The sequence below is a fragment of the Heteronotia binoei genome, chromosome 13, assembly GCF_032191835.1.
Source record: "Heteronotia binoei isolate CCM8104 ecotype False Entrance Well chromosome 13, APGP_CSIRO_Hbin_v1, whole genome shotgun sequence".
In the NCBI taxonomy this organism is placed as follows: Eukaryota; Metazoa; Chordata; class Lepidosauria; order Squamata; family Gekkonidae; genus Heteronotia; species Heteronotia binoei.
This window is the reverse complement of record NC_083235.1, coordinates 12,745,941-12,763,534: the sequence shown is the minus strand read 5'-3', so window position 1 is coordinate 12,763,534 and position 17,594 is coordinate 12,745,941. Positions and strand designations below refer to the sequence as shown.

Sequence of the window (17,594 nt, the reverse complement as noted above, 5' to 3'; positions counted from 1 at the left end):
AAAGAAAGAGAGAGAGAGAGAGATGGGGAGAGAGAGAGAGAGATGGGGAGAGAGGGAGAAGTGGAAAGAAAGCAACTTCAATTTTAAATGCCTTCTTCAAGCCCCCCATGTTGGTTGGCTTGGCAAAGGGATTTAGAGAGACAAATGCCTTCTCCAAGCTGGCAAACAGGGTGGTGGGGGCTTTGAGAGCCACAAATGGCTCCCGAGCTGCAGTTTGGTCACCCCTGGTCTTTACTTTTAAAAAGGCCTGAGATCAGGTGTCATGCCTTGAGGCCACTCTGTGGGAGATGCTATTGGGATGCTCCACAGGCCTCAGAATAGGATGGGAGGGGGTCTGCACCACCCTAGACCTCCTCCTTTGGGGTTGGAAGACCTTGTTAGCAGCCAAACAGAACGGGGCTAGTCTCAAGTAAACTGGGGAGACGAAACAGATTGCTGAAGCCGTTCAGCCCTCTGACCCGTTTTTTCTCCTTGCCTTCCTGCGCAGAGAAAATAGCCACCAAGCTCTCCGCCTCACTGACAGCAGCCATGAATTTTAGCTTCGACAACGACTGATGAGCAAACGGCACTGAAGAAGAAGCGACCACACATGGGGAGTTGATCTACCTCGGACAGGCTGCTCCTCCCACGCTCCTCCCCACCCCGTTCCCTTGCCAGAGGAAACTCCCTGCATCCTGCGAGACTTGCACACCATTGCCTGACGGCTATGCAAAAAGCCAGAGCTGTTTCTATAAAAGACATTTTTTTAATTAATAGTGTAAAATTGAGAGACAAGTGTATTAAACTCGGCACCGACCGCCGCAGCAGCGTTAACTAGTAAGTGGTTATTTAGAGGAATATTCGGTTTTGGCACAGAAGTAGTTCCGGGAGGGCCCGTGGGGGAAGTTAATGTTTCTGTGGGAAAAGCAGAAGGGAATGGGGTTTGCGGTGAGTCTTTCCATTTAACCATCTCCCCAGAAGAGGAAGAAAAAAAAAATCAAGGGGGCGAAATGGCGCATCTAGACCGGATAAATCACTGCCTGCCTGCTGTGGGTAGTTTTGTATCCATGACAGCAATTACGCTTTTGCGAGGGCGAGGAATTCGCACTCCATACACACTCCATAGCTCAGCATTCCAGTTTCCCAGCCATCGAAAGAATGTTCTTTTCCAAAACAGAAGTTAAGATGGAGCCCTGCTCCAATGGTGAGACAGATTCCCAAGCTGGGAAATCTGTGTTACAAGAGATGTCTCCCTTTGAGCTGCACAGGCACAGGCCGAGGCCACAGTTCATGAAGTCTCCAAATTCAGAGCCGAGTGCATGGTGCCTTAAAGATGGTTGGATGATGGATGACGAGGAGTGGCCGAATACCGACGACTCCGAATGTTGTGCCGAAGAGCCTGCAGCGGGCGAGACAGATGCGGCTTAGAACAGGAGTGTCGAACTCATTTGTTATGAGGGCCGGATCTGCTATAAATGAGACCTTGTCAGGCCAGGCCTATTTAAGATTAGGTAGTAGAGATATAAGCTTTCTAAAGGATGCAGACAAACACAAAGATTTATTGTTTTTTTTACTTAAAACATGCTAAAAACATTAGTACTCGTTGGCCTTAAAGGTGCTTTCTTTGTATCTCTACTGTGCAATCCAGGGAACTGGGCGAAGGAAGCTCTGGCTCTTTCCTCCTTTCCCCAGGAGACAAGGAGGGGGAGGAGCCTCAGCCAATAGAAGGAAAAGAACTGGCTCAGTAGCTCTGCTATGTGATTAAGAGAGCCTGGCAAAGCAAGGTCTGTCTCCCCCCCCCTCCCAAAGGAGGAGCCTCAGCCAGTGGAGAAAGTAGAGGCTTTGCTCTAGGTTTTGTGCGATTGAGCAAGCCTGGCGAAGCAAGCTGTGATGCAGAAGCAAGCAAGAGAGAGGGAGAAGGAAGCAGATGACAGCCAGTTGCTCGGGGGCCTCATTCGGCCCCCAGGCTGCATGTTTGACACCCCTGTTTTAGAGCAACAATGTTAAATTCAGCTTTCATGGGCATGCACCAGAATAAAAGCTGTTAGTCTTAAAGGTGCCCCTGGACTCAAACTTTGTCCTGTTGCTCCAGCCCACCTGGCTGCTCTCCTGAATCTATACTGCTGTGTTGCCGTACATTTTCCTTGAAAAAGCCCTGGTTTCCACTGCAGAATGACACTATAGGGAAAGATGGAATAGGATTCATGGGATTACAGAAGAGATGCCACACGGTAGCCATGACTGGTACAAAAAAAACCCACTTCCCTGTAGAAACATGCTAAGCTCTGGCTGCTGGACAGTGCTGTTCTCACCTGCTTAAGGGGCTCGCTCCCCATGAGGCCAAGAAATTGGTTTCGACAGATGTTCTCTAAAACCTTGCCTCTTAGAAATCACAGGGATTCACTGGCTTGGCGTCTAGAAGCCAGCTTCCACAGTGGCTAACTGCTTTGATGCGCTGCCTCTAAGCTGCTGAGTCTTGTGAGCAAAAATTCTACTTTGTGAGCTGCTGGTATTAAAGTTGTGAGCTACCAGCATTAAAATTGTGAGCTCCTGCATAAATTATTGTGCTTTGGGGCCATTTTTCCTGAGCTAAGACAAAAAGGTGTGAGCCCGAGGCTAAAAATCTGTGAGCTAGCTCACACCAACTCAGTTTAGGAGGAACACTGGTCCTTACCACCATTCAATCACACTTCTGTTTTTGTCTTTCCCACAGGACTTGGTAGGGCTGCCAGGTCCTGGGTTGGGAAATAACTGGAGATTTTGGGGGTGGAGCCTGAGGTAGGCGGGGTTTTGTGAGGGGCGGGACTTCAGTGGAGCAGAATACCATGGAGTTCACCTTCCAAAGTGGCCATTTTCTCCAGGGGAATTGATCTCCGTCACCTGGAGATCAGTCGCTCGTAATCCCAGGCAGGGTTTTTTTGGTAGCAGGAACTCATTTGCATATTAGGCCACACCCCTTGATGTAGCCAATCCTCCTGGAGCTGACAGTAGGCCCTGTACAAAGAGCCCTGTAAGCTCTTGGAGGATTGGCTACATCAGGGGTGTGTGGCCCAGGGGTAGAATTCTAGCAGGAGCTCCTTTACATATTAGGCCACACCCCCTTGCTGTAGCCAATCCTCCTGGAGCTTACAGTAGGCCCTGTACGAAGAGCCCTGTAAGCTTTGAAGGGTTGGACTTATCACTACATCGTTCTGAGCGCTCCCTTTGAAGGCTCGGGGGAGGGGGGTGAGCGTTAATGCAAAATTCAGCATTTTGTGGCAGGAGACTACCAGGGTTGGGCACATGCCACAGTTCGGTGGGAGCCCAGAAAAAAGCATGACGTATCCATGCTCCTTTCGCACTTCTAGCCCTCATAGCGCAAGGGCAACATTTGCTGAAGTCTCCAAAGCGCAAGGGCAGGTGACTTAAGACTGCCAGGGAGCAGGGACCAAAACTCTTCACTCTTTTATCTACTCCTGGCAAGACCAGAAGAAGCCACAGACAGTCATAAAAATTGACGGTGGGATTTAGCCCATGAGAAAAGTATGCAAAAATTTCATCAGTTCATAAAGACTGCTTTGTTCTGCTTTGCTTAGGGTTGCCAAGTCCAATTCAAAAAATATCTGGGGACTTTGGGGGTGGAGCTGGGAGACACTGGGGGCGGAGCCAGGAGCAAGGGCGTGACAAGCATAATTGAACTCCAAGGGAGTTCTGGCCATCACATTGAAAGGGGCTGCACACCTTTTAAAATCCCTTGCTTTCATAGGAAATAATGAAGGATAGGGGCACCTTCTTTCGAGGCTCATAGAATTGGACCCCCTGGTCCAATCGTTTTGAAACTTGGGGGGTACTTTGGGAAGAGGCACTAGATGCTATACTGAACATTTGGTGCCTCTATCTCAAACAACAGCCGCCCCCTGAGCCCTCAATACGTCCAGATCAATTCTCACTTGAGTGGTCACAATCAGAGCGGTCACAATCAAGTGTTCCCACTAAGCTGCGTTAGTGTGAGCTAGCTCACAGATTTTTAGCTCCACCCCCAGTGTCTCCTGGCTCCACCCCAAAATTCCCCAGATATTTCTTGAATTAGACCTGGCAACACTATGAGAATCGATCTCCACTTTGGGAATAATGAAGCACCCAGCAGACATTTCCCTTTCCCCTGCCCCTGTTTCTGGCGACTGAAGCGAGGGAGTGGCCTCTCTATTCATGAGTTGTTGCCAGCTTCTTCCACAGACACCCCATCCCGAGAGGAAGCCTTTCCAATCGGGGACTGAAGCCTTCGGAGGTGGAAAGTCACATGGTGGCTGTGGGGGCCGGGCTCCCCCCGCCCCGCCGGCCAGCTGACTGGGGGGAAGGAGCCTGGGAAAGAGGGAGAACTCCCGCTGCGATTGGCAAGCCTAGCTTTGCTTGATGTGGATTTGGACCGTTTGAAGCAGGGGTGGCCAAACTTGCTTAAAAGCAAAAGCCGCATAGAATAAACATCATATGTTTGAGAGCCACAAGACATGGACGTCAGATGTTTTAGAGCCAGAAGGAAGGAAGGTAAATAGATGGAGGATGGAGAGGTGGAAAGAAAACAACTTTTAACTTGAAATGCATTCTCCAAGCCGTTGGCTGGCTTGGCTTGGAGAAGCGATTTAAAGAGAGAAATGCCTTCTCCAAGCTGGCTGACTGGGTAGTGGGGGCTTCAAGGACCACCCAATATGTATGAAAGAGCCTCGTGTGACTCCCGAGCTGCAGTTTGGCCACCCCTGGTTTGGAGCAAGGGCCCCAATCCTGATCATGACTGATGCTCCCAACTAAACCTCACACTGTCCGTTTATTTGTTTGCAACAAGGGTCCCCAACCCTTTTGAGCACAAGGTCACCTCTGAAATTCTGATCCAGTATGGTACAGCAGGACAAAATGGCTGCCACAGTTTTCCTTCAATCACTCAGCAAGGATCCTTGGTAGGGCTGCCAATGCCGAAGGGATCCCCCGGTTTGGAGGCCCTCCCCCCGCTTCAGGGCCATCAGAAAGCAGGGAGGAGGCAGGGAAATGTCTGCTGAGCACTCCATTATTCCCCATGGAGACCGATTCCCATATTAGGTAATGGAAAATTGATCTGGGGCTCTGGTGGCTGTTTGTTGAGGTAGAGGCATCAAATTTGCAGCATAGCCTCTGGTGCCCCTCCTCAAAACACCCCCATGTTTCTAAAAGATTGGACCAGGGGGTCCGATTCTATGAGCCCCAAAAGCAGGTGCCCCTATCCTTCATTATTCCAAATGGAGAGAAGGCATTTAAAAGGCACGCAGTCCCTTTAAATGGGATGTCCAGAACTCTCTTTGGCATTCAGTTGTGCTTGTCACACCCTTGCTCCTGGCTCCACCCCCAGTGTCTCCTGGCTCCACCCTCAGTGTCTCCTGGCTCCACCTCCCAGTGTCTCCTGGCTCCACCCCAAAATTACCCAGATATTTCTTGAATTAGAGCTAGCAACCCTCATCCTTGGGCTGTGGTGGCACAAAAAGCTGCCCAGCCAATCAAAGCTCTGATGTCCAATCGTTAAGTCTTCCTGGTCAAAAGCCCCCCCCCCCACACACTTCCTAACAACACTTGGCAGTCACTAGCAAAGGTGCTGGGGGGCATTCTGTTGGGGATCCCTAGTTCAGATTTACATTTTTAATTTATTTTTCCCCAGTGAAGCACTCAGCAGCCTTATTCCAGGGGTAGTGAGGGGACAGCCTATCATGCAAGACTGGGAAGTATAAAGGGTGAGGGTCGTCAGAGAGGAACTGGAAGCCACACTGTGCCTCCTTTTATAGGGCAGGGGTGGCCAACGGTAGCTCTCCCGATGTTTTTTGCCTACAACTCCCATCAGCCCCAGCCTGATCCAACATGGCTTCTCTTAGTTTCTTATGTCTGGGGCAGTGATGCTCTGTCTTCTTGGTGCTTGGACGGCAACAGTGGGAGAGCTTCTGGATTTCTAGCACCTATCTTGGACCTCCTGATGGCACCTGGGTTTTGGCCACTGTGTGACACAGAGTGTTGGACTGGATGGGCCATTGGCCTGATCCAACATGGCTTCTCTTATGTTCTTAGTGGTGAGCTGCCTCAAGAAAACTCCAGAACGGTGGCATACAAATTTTCCAAATAAGGAGCGAGGCAAGAAATTTCAGGCACCGAATCAAGAGTTTTATTCCCTCGCTTGCTAGAGGCTGCTGAGCTACATTCCTACTGTCACGGCTTGGAAGCCACTGCCCCTGTTCTTTCCGCTTCCAGCTCTCACCTGCATTCAAAGACAACATGCACCTGTTCTATTCAGGCTGCAGGTCTGCATGCAATGGACTTACCCCTTCCAGAGGCACCGGGATTGTCAGTGGTTCAGTGGACGCACTCCATGTTCGACCACGCTGGCAGGATGGAGATCGAGCAGTGCGGGAAGGGGAGCGTCCTCTCCGCTTGGGGGTGCTGACCCACACCTTTGTCACTAGGGGAAAGACTCTGACTGTTAGTTACTCTAGAAGGGAATTTTGGGGATAATTAGATACGCTTGGGCATAGACGGGGCCAACCTGCAGCCCTCTCCTTTCCTTGAGAGCCAGTTTGGTGTAGTGGTTAAGCGGCGGACTCTTATCTGGGAGAACCAGGTTTGATTCCCCACTCCTCCACTTGCAGCTGCTGGAATGGCCTTGGGTCAGCCATAGCTCTCACCACAATTGTCCTTGAAAGGGCAGCTTCTGGGAGAGCTCTGTCAGCCCCACTCACCTCACGGGGTGTAGGGTTGCCAAGTCCAATTCAAGAAATATCTGGGGACTTTGGGGGCGGAGCCAGGAACAAGGGTGTGACAAGCATAATTGAACTCCAAGAGAGTTCTGGCCATCACATTTAAAGGGATAGCACACCTTTTTAAATGTCTTCCTTCTATAGGAAATAATGGATAGGGACACCTTCTTTTGGGGCTCATAGAATTGGACCCCCAGATCCAATCGTTTTGAAACTTGGGGGGGTACTTTGGGGAGAGGCACTAGATACTATACTGACAATTTGGTGCCTCTACCTCAAAAAACAGCTCCCCCAGAGTCCCCGAAACCTCCAGATCAATTCCCCATTATACCCTATGAGAATTGATCTCCACATAGGGAATAATGAAGTGCTCAGCAGACGTTCCCCCCCCCACCCGCCACCATTTCTGGAGAGTCTGAAGCAGGGGATTGGCCCCTTTACTCACGAGTTGCTGCCAACTTCTTCACAGCAACACAGACACACCATCCCAAGAGGAAGCCTTTCAATCAGAGACTGAAGCCTCCAGAGGTGCAAAGGCACATGGTCCTCTGGAGGCGGGGCTTTCCCTCACACACACCGGCCAGCTGACTGGGGGCGGGAAGGAGCCTGGGAAAATGGAAGAACTCCTGCTGGGACCTGGGGATTGGCAAGCCTAACGGGGTGTCTGTTGTCAGGGAGGGTGGGGAAGGAAAAGGAGATTGTGACCGCTCTGAAACTGAGATGCAAAGTGTAGGGTGGGATATAAATCCAATATCATCATAATCTTCTTCTTCTTGGAACTTGGGAAAGTGGGCTTGTTGGACAAAATTCACTAGGCCATTTCCCTTTGTTTGGCCAACAATGATAAAAACCAGCGATATTAAGAATAGCCAGCCATTCAACTGTCAACAGCCTTTTGGGTATGAAAGTCTTTACCAGTTGCCTAAAGCAGGGAGGACAGGTCTTTTAAACCTGCCGGAGGTTTGAAATTCTAACATGCTGTGGTAGGCCAGCCGCAAAATGGCTGCTGTAGGAGGCAGAGCCAGTCAGCCACAAAATGGCTGCCGCAGCTAACTTTCACTCACCCGGTGAAGATCCTTGTGCTGTGGTGGCAGCTGCTGCCAAAGTTTACAAACAACCACTGTACAACTGATCAAATCTCCCACGGCCACTCGGAAGCTTTGCTGGACAAAAGCCCCACCTGGCCCTGCCTACTTAAAAACACTTTGTGGGCACCAGGAAAGGTAGGGTTGCCAAGTCCCTCTGCTGCTTTGGTGGGGGACTTGTTCTTTGCGTGTGTGGCCCAATGACGTCACCCGGAAGTGATGCCGCTGCATGGGGACACTCTAGGACTCACGCTAAAAACTCTACGGTGCCATAGAGTTTTACCACAATTCCTAGATTGTCATACCAGAAACACTCTAGGTTCACGGTAACACTCTATGGTTCCATAGAGTTTTTAGCATGAGTCCTAAAGTGCCCCCACATGTTGTCCCTGACGTCAATTCCAGGTGATGTCATTGTGCTGGGGATGGGGCACCCCGATGGAGCTTGTCAGGGGCGGGGATCCCCTTGGCGGCCTGCGCTCTGCCAGCAGGTTGGGGCCCTCCTGGTAGCCCAAGGAAAGGTGTCAGTGGGCACCATGTTGGGGATCCCCCCCCCGGCCTAAAACAATCCAGCAGTGGGGCCAGTTGTGTCCATTTAGGTGCTCAATTCTACAAAGCGGTCTTTCCAACTGGTCAAATATCTGCTTGGGGTGGTAGTGGGAGGGGCATGGGTGCCACTGTTATCAGAAGAAGATGATGATATTGAATTTATATCCCGCGCTTCACTCCGAATCTCAGAGTGGCTCACAATCTCCTTTACCTTCCCCCCCACCCACGACAGACACCCTTTGAGGTGGGTGGGGCTGAGAGAGCTCTGACAGAAGCTGCCTTTCAAGGACAACTCCCGTGAGAGCTATGGCTGACCCAAGGCCATTCCAGCAGCTGCAAGTGGAGGCGTGGGAAATCAAACCCGGTTCTCCCAGATAAGAGTCCGCACACTTAACTGCTACACCAAACTGGCTCTCAGCAGCATGGGAGATAACCAGCATATCCTCTCCGCTCTGTAACCAACATTGGTTTTATCTGTATTGCTTTTGCTGGCTTTTGCTGTGAATAAACTTGCTTGCTTGCTCTTGGCTCTGTGCCACCACTGTCTGAGTCCAAGCCCATCCCCTGCAGCATTTGGTTTGACCAGGAATGGCAAAGGCCCAAACAGGGATGGGTATACCTCTTGCCTTGGCAGATGCAATGCCTTGAGTTTGGCTTGCTTCCCACTGCTCCTTAGATGGCTGAGACACCCAGCACAGGGCTCTACCTCAACAACTTGGGAGGGATTGATGGGTTAAGCAGGTATCCCAGACCAAGTCTCACACCTGGGCCTGGGAACATGTTGTGAGCCATATTACCCCCCCCCCCCCAAGTACAGCTAGTAATTTTGTACTTTGGGCCCCAATGGAACAGCTGGCCAGGATTTTCAAGGGCCAGTCCCAGTGGGATAGCTGTCATAGGCTTGGGCTCTCTGCTGTTGGTGTAGTGCAGGGGTGGCCAACGGTAGTTCTCCAGACGCTTTTTGCCTACAACTCCCATCAGCCCCAGCCAGAGTTGTAGGCAAAAAACATCTGGAGAGCTACCATTGGCCACCCTTGGTATAGTGGGTTTAATAGATTAACCCCCTTCTCTAGGGAGCCAGTTTGGTGTAGTGGTTAAGTGTGTGGACTCTTATCTGGGAGAACCGGGTTTGATTCCCCACTCCTCCACTTGCAGCTGCTGGAATGGCCTTGGGTCAGCCACAGCTCTCGTAGGAAAGGGCAGCTGCTGTGAGAGCCCTCTTAGCCCCACCCACCTCACAGGTTGTCTGTTGTGGGGGTGGAAGGTAAAGGAGATTGTAGGCCGCTCTGAGACTCTGTCTTTGAAAGGGCAGCTGCTGTGAGAGCCCTCTCAGGCCCACCCACCTCACAGGGTGTCTGTTGTAGGGGAGGAAGGGAAAGGAGATTGTCAACTGCTCTGAGTCTCTGATTCAGAGAGAAGGGTGGGGTATAAATCTGCAATTCTTCTTCTTCTCTAGTTGAAAAGGGGGTTAATCTATTAAACCCACTACCCCAACAGCAGAGAGCCCAAGCCTGTGACAGCTGTCTCACTAGGACCGGCCCTTGAAGATCCTGGCCAGTTGTTCCATTGGGGCCCAAAGTATGAAATTACTAGTGAGAAGAGCCCTGTGCTTACGACCTGAATTCAATCCCCGGTGGAAGCTGGGTTCAGGTAGCTGGCTCGAGGTTGACTCAGCCTTCCATCCTTCCGAGGTCAGTAAAATGAGTCCCCAGCTTGCTGGGGGGAAAGGGTAGATGACTGGGGAAGGCAATGGCAAACCACCTTGTAAAAAGTCTGCCGTGAAAATGTTGTGAAAGCAACGTCACCCTAGAGTCGGAAGCGACTGGTGCTTGTACAGGAGACCTTTCCTTTCCAACTCAAGAAGCAGCATCAACCTGGTAGCATGTCTACATCCCAACTCTGTAGCGTTGCTGGCCACCCACTGGCAACTGCTGGGGGCGGGGGTGACTCCTAGCTCCCAAAGGGCAATACCACATGCCTCAATCTCTTCTTCGTCCCCGTTGCATCATCCCAGTTCCTCTCCAGATCAGGAGATAAACAGGCAGGGCTTTTTTTGTAGCAGGAACTCCTTTGCATATTAGGCCACACATCCCTAAAGTAGCCAATCCTGTAATAGGAGCCCTGTAAGCTCTTGGAGGATGGGCTACATCAGGGGTGTGTGGCCTAATATGCAACAGAGTTCCTGCTACAAAAAAAAGCCCTGGAAACAGGAGATTGTTCAAGTAGAAAAGGAGAAATTCTAAAAGCTGAACTCTCCAAACTGCTTTTCCATTTAGCTTCTGAGCCAGCTAGGTGATTCTTCTCAAATGGCCTCATTAATGTGGGGCCTGGGCCCAAGTCACTGGCAACATGGTGACATCATGTCCAGCAGATAATGGAACTGACATCATCATGCTACTGGTGAGGTGGTGATGCTCTGGTATTTGGGCAAAAACTCTATGGCAGAATTCATTTTTACCACAGAGTTTTTGCCCCAATACCAGCGACACAATGATGTCAGTTCCAGTATGTGCCAGAAGTGATCACCATGTTGCTGGCAGTGGCGACATGGGCCTAGGCCGCCTTTTGCTGCCAATAAGTCCCCTGACAGCCAGTTGACTGGTGCTGGGAGGAGGGGCCCCAACGTGAGAAATCCTCATCTCTGCTGGGGGCTGGACAAGCCTACTACCTCGTGATGACTCCTCCTCATCACTGGAGATGCTGTGGGTTCAGCCTGTGAGAGACAGGTAAGGAGAATCAGTGACTTGCCCTAGGCCACTGAGTAGAGACGTGAACCCAGACCTCTCCAGTCGAACACTATCCCTCCCACCCTCTGGAGGAGCCGATGCCCATGCACTCACCTTGGGGCCTTTCAACCTCAACTTCGCTCTCCTCAGCTCTGCTCTCCAAACTAGACAGCGGCTCTGGCACCCCTGAGTCGAAGGAAGCCTCATTTTTGGCGTAGAGTCCAGAGCTGTGAAGTAGCAGATCTCTCTCGGCCAGCAGCCTCTCTGGAAAAGAATTCACACACACGCAGCAAAACTTCCGAGGAGTCTCAGAACATTATTATTAGCAGGGCTTTTTTTTAGCAGGAATGCAGTTTTGGCTGGCTTGGTGTCAGCAGGTGTGGCCTAATATACAAATGAGCTCCTTAGGGTTGCCAAGTCCAATCCAAGAAATATCTGGGGACTTTGGGGGTGGAGCCAGGAGACTTTGGGGGTGGAGTCAGGAATAAGGGTGTGGCAAACATAATTGAACTCCAAGGGAGTTCTGGCCATCACATTTAAAGGGACAGCACACCTTTTTAAATGCCTTCCTTCCATAGGAAATAATGAAGGAGAGGGGCACCTTCTTTTGGGGCTCATAGAATTGGACCCCCTGGTCCAATCGTTTTGAAACTTGGGGGGTACTTTGGGGAGAGGCACTAGATACTATGCTGAAAATTTGGTGCCTCTACCTCAAAAAACAGCTCCCTTATAGCCCCCGAAACCTCCAGATCAATTCCCCATTATACCCTATGAGAATCGATCTCCACATAGGGAATAATGAAGTGCTCAGCAGACGTCTCCCTCCCTCCCCCACAGTTTCTGGTGACTCTAAAGCGAGGGAGTGGCCTCTCTACTCATGAGTTGCTGCCAACTTCTTCCAAGTAACACAGACACAGCATCCCAAGAGGAAGCCTTTCAATTGGAGACTGAAGCCTCCAGAGGTGCAAAGGCACATGGTCCTCTGAGGGAGGGGATTCCCCCCACCGGCCAGCTGACTGGGGGCGGGAAGGAGCCTGGGAAAGCGGAAGAACTCCTGCTGGGACCTGGGGATTGGCAAGCCTGGAGCTCCTGCTGGACTTTTTCTACAAAAAAAAGCCCTGTGCAAAACAATGGTGACATCAGGGGATGTGGCCTAACGTGCAAATGAGTAGGCTTATTCTACAAAAATAGCCATCATCATCATATTTATATTATTATTATTATTATTATTAGGCCTCATTTTGGGCAGGAGCTCCCAGGAGCAGAACTCTGAAACCTCTAAATGGAAGAACTTTCTGAGAGCTCGCCTGTTTTTACGCTGGAGTATAGCACAACAGAGTTTTTTTTATGTTTAATGTTCTTGTACTGTTTGTGTTTATAATGATGCATTTGTCTTTAGATGGCATTTGGCCTGTTAGCCGCCCTAAGTCCGATTGCAGAGAAAGCGGGATACAAATATGAGGAAATAAAGAAACAAACAACAACAATAATCAGGACTTTTTTTGTAGCAGGGCCTCCTCTGCATATTAGGCCACACACCCTGATGTAGCCAATCCTCCTGGACCTTACAGTAGAGCCTGTTCTAAGACCCCTGTAAGCTCCAGGAGGATTAGCTACATCAGGGATGTGTGGCCTAATATGCAAAGGAGTTCCTGCTACAAAAAAACCCCTAATAACAACAACAACAACCATCTCCACCACCTTCAGGAGGCTGTAAGCGGCTACAGAGACAATGACAGAATTGGAGGGCGGATTCTAGGACACTATGTCCCCAAACTTTACCCGTTCCAGGACCCACCCCCCAAATCTCCAGGAATTTCCCAACCTGGAGCTGGCAACCCTAATAGTCATGGGATGAGTACCTCACCTGGAACCCAGCAACACCTGGGTAGTTCCCTTGCAGCTATTTCCTCATCCTGAGAGGCCTGGCTCAGCTTTTTGGCAGGGAAGGAAAAGGGGAGAGGAGAACTGTTGCTAAGCAACCTTGGCCTTCCATTACGCAGCCACCTCCAGGCGATGAGGATAGATATTCCCCCTCCCTTTCAAAATGCTAAATATTGTGTCAGCCATTCAAAGGAGCCCGAATAACACGTGGACCCACATGAAGTTGTCTTTGGTTGAATCGGACCATCGGTCCATCAAAGTCGGTATTGTCTGCTCGGACTGGCAGCAGCTGTTTCCTCATCGCGCTGATCCAGAGGCCAGGCTCAGCTTTTTGGCAGGGAAGGGAAAAGGGGAGAGAAGAACCGTTGCTAGGCAACCTCAGACTTCCATTATTCAGGGCAATAAGGATAGATATTCTCACCTAAACATTCAGCAGAAGACAGTTTCATGCACACTGCTTCAGTTACACAGAAAGAGTTCTCCTCGTTTACACATAGGTAGAGAGAGGGTGTGGGGCGAGTAGTTGCCAGGAAGGGCTAGTTAGAGTCAAGATGCATAAGCAACTGGGCAATAAATATAGCTGAGATAGGATTAAAGCAATTATTATTATTATTACTTTGATGAGACCTGTGAACGGCAGCAAATTAGTTTAGTGGAAGATGATGATATTGGATTTATATCATGCCCTCCACTCCGAATCGCAGAGTGGCTCACAATCTCCTTTATCTTCCTCCTCCACAACAGATATCCTGTGAGGTGGGTGGGGCTGAGAGGGCTCTCACAGCAGCTGCCGTTTCAAGGACAAGCTCTGCCAGAGCTACGGCTGACCCAAGGCCATTCCAGCAGCTGCAAGTGGAGGAGTGGGGAATCAAACCCCTAGGTTCTCCCAGATAAGAGTCCGCACACTTCACCACTACAAACCGGCTCTCCATGCACTTAGCCACTACACCAAACTGGCCCTCAGAAGCAAAAGAAGAAGAAGGAAAAGGAAGAAGAAGAAGACTGCAGATTTATACCCTGTCCTTCTCTCTGAATCAGAATCTCAGAGTGGTCACAATCTCCTAGAAGAAAAAGAAGAAGAATTGCAGATGTATATCCCGCCCTTCTCCCTGAATCAGAGACTTAGAGCGGCTTACAATCTCCTATATCTTCTCCCCCCACAACAGACACCCTGTGAGGTGGGTGGGGCTGAGAGGGCTCTCACAGCAGCTGCCCTTTCAAGGACAACCTCTGCCAAAGCTATGGCTAACCCAAGGCCATTCCAGCAGGTGCAAGTGCAGGAGTGGGGAATCAACCCGGTTCTCCCAGATAAGAGTCCACGCACTTAACCACTACACCAAACTGGCTCTCCTATATCTTCTCCCCCCACAACAGACACCCTGTGAGGTGGGTGGGGCTGAGAGAGCTCTCCCAGAAGCTGCCATTTCAAGGACAACTCCTGTGAAAGTTACGGCTGACCCAAGGCCATTCCAGCAGCTGCAAGTGGAGGAGTGGGGAATCAAACCCTGTTCTCCCAACTCTTCAACGTATGTGATTTTGGGTGGCAGGTGGCTTGCTTGCTGGCCTTTTGACTTTGGGGGGGAGGCAGCCCAAGAGAGCTCTAGGTAAGCAAGGCCTGCTTGGGCTGGCTGGATCTCTAACCTCACTCACCTGGGGCTCACCTTTCTTGTGTCGGGTTGCTTTTGGCCGGTGGGGGGGGGGAGGGGGCAGCATATGCTAATGACTTATGCTAATGTGCTCCACCACCTATTTTTCTACAAAACGCCGCTTGAATAAACTTTTGAGGACTGTGGTCGTTTTGTAGAAAAACAGGTGGCAGAACTCATTAGCACATGCAACCCGCCCCCCTAGCCAAAAGCAACCCAATGAAAGAAAGCAGAGCCCCGGGCAAGTCCAGCCAGCCCAAGCAGGCCTTGCTCTCCTGGGGTTCTCCTGGCCCCCTCCCAGTCAAAAGGGCAGCAAGCCACCCAAAATCACATAAGAAGTGGAGAAAGGGTGGTGTGGGCTTCTCCAGGGGTTAATGAGGGCTGCTGGGGGCGTGGCAAAGCCCCTGGTGGCCGGCTGGCCACCCGCTCTCCTAATCCAGGGATTGTTATGCAGCTGCACCTACTTTTCAATGGACAAGATAGGTGGGGAGGAGGAGGAGGAACCCTCAGAAAAGTTCAGGAGCTGCAAGCCTGTGAGCTCCTGCTGAATCTGAAGCCTGGTGGTCTGTATTACAGTGTATAGTGTGCAGTGGGTTGGTTCCCATTGTGGAATTTTGCACCGTTTGATGTGTCCTGTTAACACTCGTGCTTTGCTCCAGTTCTGTTTTCCCACACTTTTAGTTGGCACGCCAACACAACCCTACTGCATTGTTAACTGAGCGTCTCAACTTGTTGATTGTGTTGACTCGCTCTGCAAAATCCGCCTTGAATCCCTGCCAGAAAGGTAGAATAGAAATAACATAAATAAGCAGGCCAAACAGCACAGAAAGTTATGCTAGCTACCTTATAAAAATAATCAGGGCTTTTTTGTAGCAGGAACTCCTTTGCATATTAGGCCACACACCCCTGATATAGCCAATCCTCCTGGAGCTGACAGTAGGCCTTGTATGAAGAGCTCTGTAAGCTCTGGGAGGATTGGCTACATCAGGGGTGTGTGGCCTAATATGCAAAGGAGATCCTGCTACAGAAAAAGCCCTGAAAATAATGCATTTTATATTGTTAACACTGTAAAATAAGATGCATTTGCATATTGTTAAATCAGTTAAATAAGTATTTCAATTCCCTCCCCCTTGCTATTTTTTTTTAAAGGGTCTCCCCTTCTCTCCAGCTTCAAAATTTCTGGTAAATCCTCCACCTCTGCAGCCTTGCACACAGTAGCAGTTACCGTAAGTGTGCGAACTCTTATCTGGGAGAACCGGGTTTGATTCCCCACTCCTCTTCTTGCAGCTGTTGGAATGGCCTTGAGTTAGCCATAGCTCTTGCAGAGTTGTCCTTGAAAGGGCAGCTTCTGTCAGAGCTCTCTCAGCCCCACCTGTCTCATCACAGGGCATCTGTTGTGGGGGAGGAAGGTAAAGGAGATTGTGAGCTGCTCTGAGATTCTGAGTGAATGGTGGGGTATACATCCAATATCTTCTCCCCCTAAGCCTAGGGTTGCCTGCTATGAAATACCTGGAGATTTTGGGGGTGGAGCCTGAGAGGGCGGTGTCTGGGGAGGGGAGGAGCTTCACGGGGTAGGACGCCATAGAGTCCACCTTCCAAAGCAGCCATTTTCTCCAGGGGGATGGATCTCTGTCACCTGGAGATTGGTTATAATGGTGGGAGATCTTCAGCCGCCACCTGTAGGCTGTGCAACCTTACCTAGCCCCCCACCCAGACAGCCCCTCCTCCCTCACCTGTTTCTTGCAGGAGCTGCCGGAACTCCACCTGGGTCTCCTGGAGGCTTTCTAGCACCTCCCGGCTCTGTTTGACTGGATCCTTGTAGGACCAGATAAAGTAAGCCACGATAGTTGAGCCCAGAGCAGCAAAACTCCAACGGGACAATCCCACCCAGAAGGAGAGGCTCTCCTATGACAAAGAAACACCAGTCATTGCAAAGGAGAAAGACCCAGCGGCATCTTTGGAAAGCTGAAGCAGGGTGGTGCCACAGGAGGCAGAGTCAACCACAAGATGGCTGCCAAAGGAGGCGGGGCCACAGAGACACAAGAGAAGCCCAAATGCAAAGGAGAAGAAGGGCAATTTTTTAAAAAACACACTGGAAATGAAGAGTGAGTGAGAGAATGAAATTAAGGCTGTTGTGACAGCTGATACAGGAACATTATTTCAGTCTGCCCAGCCAATCAGATCTCTTTCCAAGCCTCGCTTGGAAAGAGTCACGCCTGACCCCATTTTCTAAAAATACTTGCTGGGCACCAGAAAGGTATTGGTGGACACTTAGGGCTGCCAAGTCCAACTCAGGAAATATCTTGGAACTTTGCAGGTGGAGTCAGGAGACTTTGGGGGCGGAGCCAGGAGACTTTGGGGGTGGAACCGGGTGCAAGAGTGTGACAAGCATGATTGGACTCCAAAGGAGTTCTGGCCATCACATGGGACCGCACTGCTTTTGAATGCCTTCCCTTCACAGAAAAGAATGGAAGATGGGGGCACCTTCTTTGGGGGCTCATAGAATTGGACCCCCTGGTCCAATCTTATTGAAACGGGGGGGGGGGGTTGAGGAGAGGCACCAGATGCTATGCTGAAAATATGGTGCCTCTGCCTAAAACAAACAGCCCCCCTCAGAGATCCAGAGACCCACAGATCAATTCTCCATTATACCTATGGGAACCAGTCTCCATAGGGTATAATGGAGTGCCCAGCAGACATTTTACACCCCCACCCATGCATGCACGCACACACTTTCTGATAACCCTGAAATGGGGGAAGGGCCTCTAAACCAGGGGATCCCCTGCCCTCAACTGAGATTAAGGCAACCAAACAGAGTAATGTGGAAACTGGAGCAGGAGAAAGGCACAAATCATAAGAACACTGACCACGCCCGCGCCCAAAGTCTTTCAAACCGCATCCAATGCCAGTCACTCCAAATGGCTGGTCGAAGTTTTCTTTAAGTATCGTGAAGCTTTAGTCTTTTGTGAAAACTGTATCACG

At 50.5% G+C, this 17,594-nt stretch overlaps 1 protein-coding gene and 1 long non-coding RNA gene across 3 annotated transcripts in view; one reads left to right on the top strand and one right to left on the bottom strand.

Annotated features, from left to right (window-relative positions):
* The window catches only part of GNL3L (G protein nucleolar 3 like), a 36,746-nt gene extending 35,933 nt beyond the window's left edge, over positions 1 to 813 (top strand). The window contains exon 16 of the mRNA XM_060253117.1: positions 488 to 813. Coding sequence (XP_060109100.1) covers positions 488 to 555 — 68 coding nt within the window. The 3' untranslated portion in view covers positions 556 to 813. The remainder of the gene's footprint in view (positions 1 to 487) is intronic.
* LOC132581727 (uncharacterized) lies at positions 726 to 16,512 on the bottom strand. 2 transcript variants are annotated; one of them, XR_009556137.1, is made up of 5 exons: positions 16,346 to 16,512; positions 11,197 to 11,346; positions 6,291 to 6,427; positions 2,077 to 2,157; positions 726 to 1,378 (listed from the first exon to the last, which is right to left on the bottom strand). It is a non-coding gene; the product is annotated as an uncharacterized LOC132581727 (long non-coding RNA). The 2 variants fall into 2 exon arrangements; XR_009556136.1 differs by lacking the exon at positions 2,077 to 2,157.
* Between the last annotated feature and the right edge of the window lie 1,082 nt (positions 16,513 to 17,594).